Below are 12496 nucleotides of genomic sequence, written 5' to 3'. Positions count from 1 at the left end.
AAAAGGAGAGCAAGAAAATAATTGCTTTCTCTTTAAGATGGGGCAGTGATTCACCCTTTAAGATTCCATGTAGGTAAAACTGACTAATCCTGAGAAACGTGACATGAGATTCTTCATTTCTACCTAGCAAACACACATGGTTGTTACCAGAGTATCACTCTGTCATATCAGAGCAGTCTGTGTCTAGGAACATGCCGTCATAATAGGTAATTTTTAGTTTTTCCAGAAAGACAGTTAAAATGTGAGCATTTAAAGCACTCTTGTTACCAGTCTGCCCACAGTTACTAATAGAAAATAGTCAGTTATGGACAACAGGAAAAATATCCCAAAGGCCACCTACTAGTAGAAAATCATGGTTTCCAGAAAAGTTTTAAATTTATTTAAAATGATCTCTTCCATGCTAACACACACACATGCATAAAGTAGCACATTTAAACAGGTAACAGGAAAAATTAGTTCCTTTTAAATAATTACAGTTCTTAATTTATTAATTACATACATAATCATCCTAAACTATGCAGAATTAATTCACAGCAAATATGTATTCTTAAAATGCTAGGTTCTGTGCCTGATGTGGCATATGCCTGTAATCCTGGCACACAGGCTGAGGGGATGATTGTCACAAGTTGAAGGCTAACTTCCACAGCAAGACCCTCCTCAGAAAATAAATTCTGTAGCCTTACTTTGATCCTACAACAGTGATTTTTTACCTAGAAACATTTGGCAATATCTGGTGACATTTTTGGTTGTCACATCAGGAGAGGGGAACTACTGGCATTTAGTAGATAGAAGCAAAAGTGCTGTAAAACATCCTACAATACACAGGTTCTTTCTCTAACCACCAACAAAAAATTACCTGTCCCAAAGTATCAGTTGCTCAGGTTAAGAAACACATGTTGTATTTTACCTACACAATTTAAACTACTAGGGATTGAAGCCAGAGCCTTTGCTATATCTCCAGCCCTTATTATTTTTTGAGACAGGATCTTGCTGTATTGCCCATGCTGATCTCATACTCAAGGCCTTCATGCCTCAGCCACCTAGAATGCTGAGATTACTGGCATGTACCACCATACCAAAGCTATATTTTAGAATAATCTTTATCTTTTTGAGACAGGATTTCACTATACAGGTTAGGCTTGGCCAGTTTATGCCACTGAGCTAAATCCCTGGCTTTCCTCAGCTGCTTGAGTTCTGGGTTATAGGCATGCACCACCATGCCTGGCTGAATTTTTTTTCCAAATTCATTTCATTAAATTATTTTTAATTAGTTGCAAACGTGTAAATTCCTGGTTTCAGGTGAAAATGTTGATCTGGCAGTGTTGGGCCTGTTTTCCAGCAGGTTTTATACTCATTACTTACTCCTACTACCTTGCATCTATCAATTTGACTCATTTGTTTCTTTCTTTCTTTTTTTTTTTTTTTTTTTGTCTTCCTTTTTATCGGTACCGGGGATTGAACTCACGACTGCCTGCTTGCAAGGCAGGTGCTTATGCAGGTGCTGAGCTAAATCCCCAGCCCGACTCATTTGTTTCATGATTAACCCCAGTAGGCATCTGGGCTTGTGTATCACCACCACTATCCTTTTGTGGTATCGAGACAGGGAGCACCACTGGTTTCTGAGACAGGGTCAGGCTAACCTCAAATTCAGATGTGCCTCTGCCTCTGCCTCCGAAATGCTGGGATTATAGGCGTGCACTACCATACCCAGCATGAAGAAACATCTTTTGGAATGGTGTGCCTGGCCAATAGAAATGAAAAACTTTATTCGGGGCTGGTGGTACATGCCTATATGAGGTGTAATCAGAATATATGGTTGAATGTTCAAATTTAAAAAAAAAAACAGTAAAAGATTGCCATTTAAACTCACTCTTGTTTCAAACATACTTATGTCATCATTGGCAATTTCTGAAGGTCTGGACTTAGTGAGGGTTGTTCAGACATGATAGAATATGGTAGATGCAGCTGCTGACTGCCATCCATTGGAAACGCAGGTTCATATAAATGTGGCTGGGTGTGATAGCACACACCTGTAATCCTAGCACACAGGAGGCTGAGGCAGGAGGATCACAGAGTTCAAAGCTATCCTGGGCTACATAGTGAGAGCTACTCTGGACAAGCAGGGAGTATTCTAAAGGAAAATACTACCCTCTATTTAAGTGTCAGGGAAAAAGCAAGTACTTTACCTGTGAACTGTGATCCCACTACTCTATACTTGTCTATTTTGATTTCCTCAAATTGCTTCTGTCACTTCACCATGTGGCCATGACATCCAAATTTTGTTTGCTTTCACTCAGCTCCTAGTTAGATGCATGATGTTCAGAAGCAGTAATGTTAAGTGTACTGGTTAAGTGCGTGGTTTGAGATTGTCTGGTGATTCATAAGACAACATCTCCAAGGCTTTCTTAGTGCTTGTCACCTGTTTTAGGGGTTCCTCTGAATCTTGCTGTGGATCCCTGATGTTGAGTGTTATAATTTCATTGGTACTGGAAAATAAGGTACAATGAAATAGAATATTTTAAGGAAAGCATTATGTAAGGCTGAAGAATGATTTCAATATTTTCATTGTTATATATGGGTATAAAAGGACATTTCTGAGAGGAAAACAGACAAATTAGGGGAGGGGCTACTAGGACATAAGAAACAAAACTAAGAATAATGAAGATCCTGTGTATCTCTCTTTGATTTGGACAGTATCACCTAGGTTTTGGAGAGGTGTTGCTAATAAGTTAACCTTTAAAGAGTACTAGAAAAAGTTTCATCGTTTTACAAGCAGTCAGATTATACACGATTTTTGGCCACATGTGGTGGTACAACCTGTTATCCCAGCTCTCAGGAGGCTGAGGCAGGAGGATCACTGAGAATTCAAGGCCAGTCTGGGCTACAAAGTGAGTTCAAAGCCAGCCTGAACTATGTAGCAAGACCTTGTCTCAAAAAGACAAATAAATAAATAAAACTAAAAACATTATACATGATTTTTCTTAAGAAATAAAAGAAATACTTCTCATGACATTAGAACTGGAATTAGAAAATGATGTTGATTCAAATTGAGAGAGCCGGGTGTGGTGGCTCACGTATGCAATTCCAGCACTCAGGAGGCTGAGGTGGGAGGATCGTTGTGAGTTCCAGACCAGAGTGGGCTACAAAATGAGCTCAAGGCCAGCCTGAACTGCATAGCAAGACTCCGTCTCAAAAGACAAAAAAAAAAAAAAAAAAAAAAAAAAAAAAAAAAATTGAAAAAGTCTAAACTTAATACAACTGTTAGATTTTATCCACAACTGCACTATTCTAAATCCAGAGGTGTGGTAGACCTCTAGCCTGGTCTCATTTGTAAGTATGGGATTGTGATCACAAAGTGTGAGTGGCTCTTTGGAAGTTTTCTCCCAGTGGCAGTGTCTGGGATAGACAACCCAGAGCTGCAGAGTGGCACGGCATCTCAGTACCTGGGCAAATCCTTGCCTTGGGCGTCATCCTTCCAGTGCACAGCTCGGGTGCCCTGACTCTTCTTCTTTACGAAGTCCTCCTCCAGCCCAGCCTGCCTCAGCGTGGCTTGATACCGTTGCTCTGCTTCTTTCCGGGCAAGGTCCTGTGGAATGGAACTTAATCTGCTATAGCTGACTCCTGAATTATTTTAGATGATTTTAAATTGCTTTATCAGTTTCCTTATAATCCTGCCCCTAACTGCTACCTCCACACTTAGTACTGGGCCCAAGTTTGCAGAAAAATTTCATGGGAGTTTTTTTGTTTTCAAGTCTTAGCGTGCAAGTGAGCTCCCTGAGGATCCAGTTAAAATGCAGGTTTCGGTCTGGTTTGGGTCCTTGCACAGTACTCCACTCATGCTGTAGAATGTACTTTTTTCATACTTTTACTTGGTCCAAACTCATTTTGCAGAGTACATTTCTTTTCCTACAATTGATAAAGGTAAAACTTTGATACCTATAAAAAAATGCAGGTTCACAGTAGGTAGGGCTCAGATGTGGCCTACAATTCTGTATCTCTAATACTACCAGAAGATGCCAACTGTTAATTTGGGAGCCACATCTTTGAAAAGCAAGGATTTAGATTTGTGGGAGACCAAGTGAGGCCCACATGAAAAAATATAGTCTAAAGGCCCCATAGTGCCTCATGGTTGTAATCCCAGCTTCTTGTGAGACTAAGGCAGGAGGATTGCATGAGCTTGTGTGTTTGAGATAAGCTGTACAACACAGGGAGACCCCAAATCAAAAACAACAGCAACAAACACAATTTAAAAAAAAAAAAAAACCCAGAATTTAGCATGGGGTACACTAAGCTGAAGCTACTCAGGAGATTGAGGCAGGAGGACGGCAGGTTTGAGGGCAGCCTGTGTAACTCAGTGAGACCCTACTTAAAAAGGGGGAGACTGGGAAAGTAGGTCAGTGATAGAGCACTTGTCTAACACATTCAATCTGCAGTACATTTTAAAATTTAAAAGCAGCCAGGTGGCACACACCAGTAATCCCAGCACTCAGGAGCTGAAGCAGGACAGCTACAAATTCAAGGCCAGCCTGAACTACATAGCAATACGGTCTCAAAAACCTAAATGCAAATAAATAAGTTATAAATAAATGTATATTGAAATTTAAAAGCAAATGAACTATCATGAAGAATACTAAAATATTAACAAATAGAAAGTAGCTACATTCAGGACAACCTTAACAAAATGTGTAAATACTTAAGAGCAAAAATCATAGAGTACTTTGCATTTTTCCTACTGTTGAGATCGGAAGACTACACTTTCAAGTCAATATCTAAAAGAAAAAGGTTTGGATGGGAAGTTTTTTATTTGTTTTGGTACTGCATGTTGAACTCATGTAGTGCGGAGCTACATGCTCAGCCTTTTTAATTTTTATTTTGAGATAGGGTCCTGTCTCTGCTTCCCAAGTAGCTTGGATTATAAGCATTTGCACCACACCTGGATAGCATGAGAGATACTAAATGAATCCAAGAAGTCCAGCCCGTGTGTGAGGCTAGAGAGGACCAGAAGATGCCGAAATTAAGCTCCAGCTGGAGGATGGAGCTAATGCCCAGCATTTAGAACTAGTCACTAGGGACCTCAAGTTCTGTCTGAAACTAAAGAGGAAAGGGATACACAGAGCCTGATGCATCCCAAAATGCTTGGAACAGTGGCCTTTCTGGGCCATTCAAGTAGCTCCAGAGCTTCCCTAGGAAGAACTCATAGGGATCTCTCTTCCCTTAGAGGACAAATGATTCTGCCTGAAAGCCACTTATTTTAGAAAGAGCCTTATGAGGTGCATGTGTGTACCTGAATCCTTGAAAATGTACATTTCGGGGGAAAATGGTACTAATAAAGGGGTACAACTGAGAATGTCGAGTGTTGAAATGTTCACTGCTTGGGCTGGGGATTTAGCTCAGTGGCATAAACACCTGCCTTGAAAGCAGGCGGTTGTGAGTTCAATCCCCAGTACCGATAAAAAGTTAAAAAAAAAAAAAGTAAAACAGAAATGTTCAATGCTCACATTGAAATTGCTTAATAATCTCTAAGAACCGTTTCATGCAGGCAGAAAGAAAATAAATGACAGTGCAGCTTTACCTTGGTAACTTGTTCAAAGAGATAGGGCCTTGTTTGTATTCTCTTCTTCATTTCTTCCAGTTCTTTTTTATATTCTTGTGCTCTTTTACGGTCATTGTTCCTGGAATGAAGAAGATTTCTAGAGGAAATTTCATCTTTTCCAACCCAGAACACCATCCATTCCATTAAGTAGAGTAACTCTGAGCTACACTGTAAATTTCTAATTTCCTGGCAAAATGCTTGACTCCGTTTGTAGAGATGCCAACCCCCAATAACTCCAAGTTGCCATTTTCCAATCTTACTGGATCCCAAGACAGAGTGCCCCGCTGACACACAGAACGCACTTACTGGTTCTCTCTCAGCTTGGCTTTGAACACTTCCTCCAGGCTTTTATGGGGATCCATGGCTTTTGCACGCAAGGCCACAGACTTTGACAGTGCTTGACACTTCTTTTTGTGCATCTCTAACCACTGAATACTCTCATCTGCCTTCTCCTTTTTTTCAAGTGAACTTCTAAGGCAGGGAGTGAAAACAAGGGTACAGATGACCATCCTGGGTATATGTAAGAGCAATCTTAATCATCTTTCAGGAAAATACGTTGGTGTTTTTGATGAATAAATTTACCATTGTGGACATTTTCAGAAAGAACAAGATGTTGAGATTAAATCCACTGGCAGATAAAGCCTTCACAGTGCTGCAAACCCAGAGATTTCCTACCACAGGAAAAATTCAGTAACTTAAGTGTAGAACATGCAAGTTAAAATATCCTTAAATAGTCAAGTATTTATTAGATTTTTCTAGGCTTGCACCTGTCTGAAAACACTACTACTAGCTACCATTTGCTGACCTATGTATATGAACCACATTTCCTAAAAACCTCCTAATTGCCTTGTGAGACAGAAAACCCCTCCACATGAAGAGATTGATGGTCAGAGTGCAAGCCACTTGTTCAAAGATACCCAGCATGTCAACTGAAAAGCCAGGATTAGAACCACAAGCTTCTGCCATCGTACCACAAACAGTAAGCTAGAAGGTACTTGAGTTCATGCTTCTTTGGAAATATAAATCCACATTTCCAAAACAAACAAACTAGAAATGCTCCTCTTTCAAATCAGACAACTTGAAATCAACACGAAGCACTTGTTTTTTAAATTATTCTACAAGGTTTTATGTGGAGTTCTACCAAAAGGAAAAAAAAAAAAGCAAGATGTCTTGTATTGAGATTTATACATTCAAGTGGACAGAAAGAGAAGAGCACGAAAATTTAGTCTGTTGAGATGCCAAACCCTCCTGCTGGAAAGAGGCATAGCTATCTTCCATAGGTGAGCTGGCCTCTTTTCATGATATTATTGTGCCTCTGCATATTGATGTATTTAGCCTGATTCAGTAACTGTGAAACTCAAGAATTTTAAATAAACTGGGAGCACCCCTGGGAAGGCCCCAAGAGGGGAAGGCACTAAAAGGTACTAATTCACTGGCTGGTCCCCAGGGCTCAGCTGCTCACTACACAGTGATGCACCCCCCAACACACACACACACAGTAGCTCAGAGGGCTTGTAGAGGAGCTCTTTCTGAGGTGCTGGCTGAATTGCAGAGTTAGCTAAATTTCAGAGTTAAAAGTAAAAAGGTTCTGTGATAGAGTACTTGCCTAGTACAGATAAGGTCCTGCACTTGATCCTCAGCACTGCTAAGAAAAAATGCAAAACAGGCTCCTTGTTTCTTCCATCCAACTCTGACACCTTCCAAAGCTCAGAGCACTTCAAATCCAGCACTGATCTGGGCATGGAGGCGCACACCTGTAATCTCAGTACTCAGGAGGCTGAAGCAAGATCATCATGGGTTCAAGGCCAGCCTGGGTTACATAGTGTCAGCCAGAACTACATAGTGAGGACCCATCTCAAAAAAAAAAAAAAAAAAAAAGGAGGATTACAATCCGAGGTCAACCTGGGTAACTTAGTGAGTCATTGAATCCTTATCTTAAAAAAAATGACTAGGGTTGTAGCTCATTGCAAAGACCTGGATTCAATCCTCAGTATGGAAAACAGAAAAAAAAAAAAATCTGGCAATGACTGTCTCTTTTGTGGCAAGTTCAGCCATCTGCCTTCAGGCGTCTCTGAATGTTTTTCATTCATGGCAACCTTTCTCTTTCATTTATGGGTTTTTATGTATACTAGTCTGTCTGGAGCCCTCTTTCTCTTCAGCCTATGTTGCCGACTCCTCATTCGAGTTTAATCTCTGATATTACTTTTTTTTTTTTTTGTCTTTTATCGGTACCGGGGATCCCACTCACGACTGCCTGCTTGCAAGGCAGGCGCTTATGCCGCTGAGCTAAATCCCCAGCCCCTATCTCTGATATTACTGTAAAAGACAAGCAATCCCACTCCAGCTGCCCTGTGTCCCTGAAGGCCTCGATACCTGCACTCCTTACAAAGTATGGTAGTTGTTTATTGACTCTCCTGTATTTCAGGCTGCACATTACATGGCAGTTTCTTAGGGGCTGGGGATTTAGCTCAGCGGCATAAGCACCTGCCTTGCAAGCAGGTGGTCATGAGTTCGAACCCTAGTACCGATAAAAAGTTAAAAAAAGCAAACATGGCAGTTTCCTAAGATGTCTTCATGGTGCCCTGTACACCGTAAGTACCCCTGAGTGTTTGCTGAGTGAGAGCTGGGTGCTGTCCACACCAGGCAGGCAGAGCTGCACCTATTTCTGCCCTGGTCACAGAGTCCCTTCCAACTCCTGAGGTGTCTCTGATAATAGCACAGGGGGGTTGGCACCAGGGGTCCAGCATTAGGTCCCAGATCAGAGTACTGTGGGTCCTGTGTGGCCAACCACTCACCTGATTGCAGACTCCCTCTTTCTGGTGGCATCTGTGATGTGCACAGGGAGGGTGTTAACAGAAAGCGAAGCAAGGCCACTCAGAGAGCGACTCCTGGGCAGGGGTGTAGCTGGTGGCTCTAGGGAACCCTGAAAAAAAGGAAGGCTGGTACTGATGCAACAGCATGTGGTCCTGGTTTGTCTTAATGAGGATTCAATTTCAATCAAAAACTGACAAATGAGAAGCTGCATTTTTCCCCTGGGAAAAAGGCAAGGCTAGTGAGACTTCAAGCCTAGCAGCAGGCCAAGACTTGGATATAGCCTGAAGTTTTCAATCAGATGAGAAGAGTTCTTCAGAATTGGTACAAGGATATGAGCAACTGATCTCAATTCTGAGCCTCCCAAACTTGCTTGGGCTTATTTCTTTTTTCTTTCTTTTCTTTTTCTTTTTGAGACAGGGTCTCACTATGCAGTTCAGACTGGCCTTGCACTCCCTTTGTAGCTCAGGCTGGCTTCAAACTTGCAGTGATTCTCCTGTGTCTCAAGCACTGGGGCCTGGACTTATTTCTGTAGAGCTCCTCTAGAGAGAGGAACAGAGGGAGTTTTCCTGTGTGGATATGTTTATAACTGAGTTGGTATTTTGTTGTTGTATACCTGGGCCCACCCTGTACTTCAGACCTCAGGCCTGACCCCCAGTAGCTGCCCAGGCCCTTACCTTTCTTCCTCTGGAAGCTGCTGTGTCACAAGACCGCGGAGGGTGGCACAGGCTGGCGGTCCTCAGTAAGAAAGGCTTGTTGCGAGTGGCCTCTCGTGTGTCCCTTCTCTTGGCAGCTCTCCTCTGGAAAGCCTTGTAGAGGGCCTCGTGGTCAGGGATGACAGGATTCACCTGAGGCTGGAATCCAAAGTTGGTCTGCAGGAAGCTGAGCTTCTTCTCCTGAGTACGGGCAGCTGTGCGGGGCTGTGGGTTAGGCCGGCTGCTAGAGGAGGCCAGAGGGGAGGCGGCCTTGTGCAGCGTGTCCAGGGCCCGCATCTGGATGCGAATTTTCCTGAAGAGCTCAGCTTCTGTGGAGAAACAGTAAGAGTGCTGAAGGGTGAGGGGAGACCAAGCTTCACCCCAAAAGGTCTGGAGAACTTCCCCCACCTCGAAGTGCTAGCAGTAGTGTGCTGAAGCCGGCTGTGAACCTCCAGGGAATTTTGTGAGCCTGCTGACATCACAGTGGGAGGTCGGCAGTTAGCAACAATTGAAAATGGCAAATATGGCACAGCAGTCTGCTGTTTTTCTTTTTCTGCAGTGCTCATGAATACGCAAGGACCAGGACACCATTGCTGTGGCACTTGGCTCCTGGCAACACTTATGGAGCATTTTATAAATTCCTTCTTCAGGGCAAAGCACAAAGCTCACCTGCCATCTACCCTCTGCCAGGCCCCCTGGTCGCTGAGAAGGGCCACCAGCCAACCATTCCTGCTGCCGCTTCCTCTCATTAGTCACAGGCTCTCCATTTCCTCCTCCTAAACTTTTCCCCAGACTCTTTTCACTGTCCCCAACTTCATAACTGCTCAACTGTGAATTTCTGAAATGACCTCCTATCATGTTTCCCCCAAAACAAGAGTTTGCTGGGTGACCACTCTATAAGGTAGGTACGGCAAGGATAGGTCGACAGGGCTGTTTTTTTGTTGTTGTTGTTTTTTTTAATGGTACTGGGGATCGAACTCACGACCTGCCTGCCAGGCAGGCACTTACCCTGCTGAGCTAAACCCCCGGCTCCGGGCTGGCATTTTTGATTTCTAGTGGATTATTTTTCTGTTTAGGTCTTATTTTGGGGGAAACAGGGTATCAGATCAACACCCATCCAGTCTTGCCACCCTCTCATTATCTATGCAAGTATTAGAGTGACTTTTTGGAATCCGGTCATAAGCTGCCACCCTACTCAAAGGCTGTCAGTGGCTCTACAGTGCCCTTCAGACGAAGTCCAAACTCCTCAGGGGACCCACAAGGCCCCTCAGAACAAGCCTGTGTGTCTCCCATTCTCCCTCTTCTCTGACTTACCTCCAGGCCACATCTCTGCATGCGCCCTTCTTTCTGTCTTCACCAAATTCACCATGGCCCCTCCTTCACCAGCACCCTCCTGGCGCTCACTTTCTCAGGATCCTTCCTGAACTGTTCCCCCTTTCACCCCAAGTTAGTCCTTCACAGAACCCTCAAGTTTCCTATTAACCCTTGATATGATGTATGCCATCAGTAATTATTTGTCTCTTTCCCGTGCCACTGCGTGTCTACAAACTGTTTACTCACACAGAATAGCACTTAGTGAGTTGCACATTAAGGCCAAAGACTGGGCTATAGATTTTGTTTTTCCTGAGGTTCTGGGTGGGGAACCCAGAGCCTCACACATGCAAGGTGAGTCCTCTGCCACTGAGCTATAACCTCATACCCTCAGGAAACACTACTTTTGAAACATGTAAATAATCATCCTCTAATTTCAGTGATTTGTAATTGCCTCCCCAAGATGAGGGAGGCACTGGGAGCTTCCTAGGGGAAGCTGGCTAGAAGTGCCAGTAGCCTCAGCGGTCCTGGGTGTCTCACGGTCTCGGCTCCTGTACTTGTGCTAGCAGAGGCCTTCACATGAGTCCACTGAGAGAGCTCACCAGGACCTGCCTCGGGGAGCACTGTAAGACCATTCGCAGGCTCCCTAGCCTCCCTCATGGCTGCTCTGAGGATGCAGCCTCCAGCGGGTCCACCCGAACAGCCTGTCTCCAGGCCAGGCTAACTAGGTCCCTCCAGTGCCTCTGGTGTACCCAAGCAGGAGGCAATGTGGCAAGGATGTCTTTACCCTCAAGTTTGTCTCCAAGGGCGGGCTCCAGAACGGACTTTGGGATCCTTCGAGTGGCTTTCTTTTGGGGGACCTCAGCCTTATCTGTGGCAGCCAAGTCTCTCTGTCGAGCAGCTTCCTTCCGCTGCTCTTCCTTCTCCAGGAAGCTGAAGGGCTTCAGGGAAGAGAGGAGCAGTTCCTTCCTCTTCTGGATGCCTGCCTGCCTCCGGGCTTCACTGCGCTCCATGATCTCCTGGTACAGGGGCAGGTAGACGTGTGCTGGCACAGGCTGTGCCCGAAACTGCCGGTGGCACTCAGCCTCCTCCTGGCCCTGCCTCTGGGCCTGCTGCTTCCCTTGTTCAAAGTAAGCAGGTGAGGCCAGCCACTGGGCTTTCTTCTGGGCCTCACGCAGTGTCATGTGGAATGGCCGAGGGACAGTGATGGAAGATGCCCAAGAGCTGATGCTTCTGTGTCGGGAGTGAAGCCCAGAGCCTGAGGGTGGCTGGGCCTGGGCCTCGGGGACATCACAGGGAAGGCTGCTCAGAGAACTGCAACGTCTCCTGGGTTCACGCCTGGGGGAGAAAGCGGATCTGTGTGTGGAAGACAGGGCAGTCAGGGGGCCTGGTGGTTCACAGCTTACCTCTGGCTGGATCTCACACCCCACAGACCTCCCTCCTCCCATGGGCAATCCTTGCAGCACACAGGGAGCTCTTTTTAAAACTGAGCATTAAGTTGCCAGTCTGTAGGGCTGGGAATTTAGCTCAGCGGCATAAGACCCTGCATTGCAAGGGTGTGGCTGTGAGTTCGATCCTTGGTACCGGTAAAAAAAAAAAAAAAGAAAAATAAGTTGCCAGTCTGCACTGTGTTTATATACGCGAGAGAAACTGCAGTGGGGCAGAACAAGGACTCAGGGTCAGATCCAAGTTAAAACCTTGCTTTAGACGTGCAAGTTTTGCATTTCTTCAGACATAAAATGGCAAAAATAATATCCATTTGCAAGACAAATGGGAGGAGAAAGCAAATGTTGCTGTAACTTTATTTATTTATTTATTTTTTGGTACCAGGGATCGAACTCACCTCATGCTTGCCAAGCAGGCGCTTAGGTCACCGAGCTAAATTCCTAGCCCCAGAAAGCAAATGTTAAATAAGATAAAACACACGTGCATAAGACAGGCTTTACTGGGGTCAAGGTACCTTGTCATTCTTGGGGGAAAAGTGTTGGGAGAAAGGTATTCCTTTAATTAATTCCAATGCTTCACTGAACTAATAGCTGCCCAGAGATCTGATTTAGGCTCCTGGGTTGGAAATGGAACACCTGCT

The 12496-nt window shown here is 44.4% G+C and overlaps 1 protein-coding gene across 5 annotated transcripts in view; it reads right to left on the bottom strand.

Moving 5' to 3' along the window:
- The window catches only part of Fam161b (FAM161 centrosomal protein B), a 33457-nt gene that overhangs the window by 18175 nt on the left and 2786 nt on the right, over positions 1-12496 (bottom strand). Inside the window, exons 3-9 of one of the 5 annotated variants that reach the window (XM_063240999.1) lie at positions 11198-11766; positions 9082-9428; positions 8389-8516; positions 5900-6064; positions 5573-5672; positions 3444-3586; positions 357-2486 (exon numbers count right to left, since the gene is read on the bottom strand). In XM_063240999.1, coding sequence (XP_063097069.1) covers positions 2348-2486; positions 3444-3586; positions 5573-5672; positions 5900-6064; positions 8389-8516; positions 9082-9428; positions 11198-11766 — 1591 coding nt within the window. In that variant the 3' untranslated portion in view covers positions 357-2347. The other 4 variants (XM_063241000.1, XM_063241001.1, XM_063241002.1 and 1 more) reach the window with 4 other exon arrangements.

The sequence above is a fragment of the Cavia porcellus genome, unplaced genomic scaffold (assembly GCF_034190915.1).
Source record: "Cavia porcellus strain 051 isolate PalLab524CR breed Dunkin Hartley unplaced genomic scaffold, mCavPor4.1 scaffold_31, whole genome shotgun sequence".
Taxonomy (NCBI): domain Eukaryota; kingdom Metazoa; phylum Chordata; class Mammalia; order Rodentia; family Caviidae; genus Cavia; species Cavia porcellus.
Note: the sequence above shows the minus strand (reverse complement) of the source record. Positions and strands in the feature narration are given on the sequence as shown.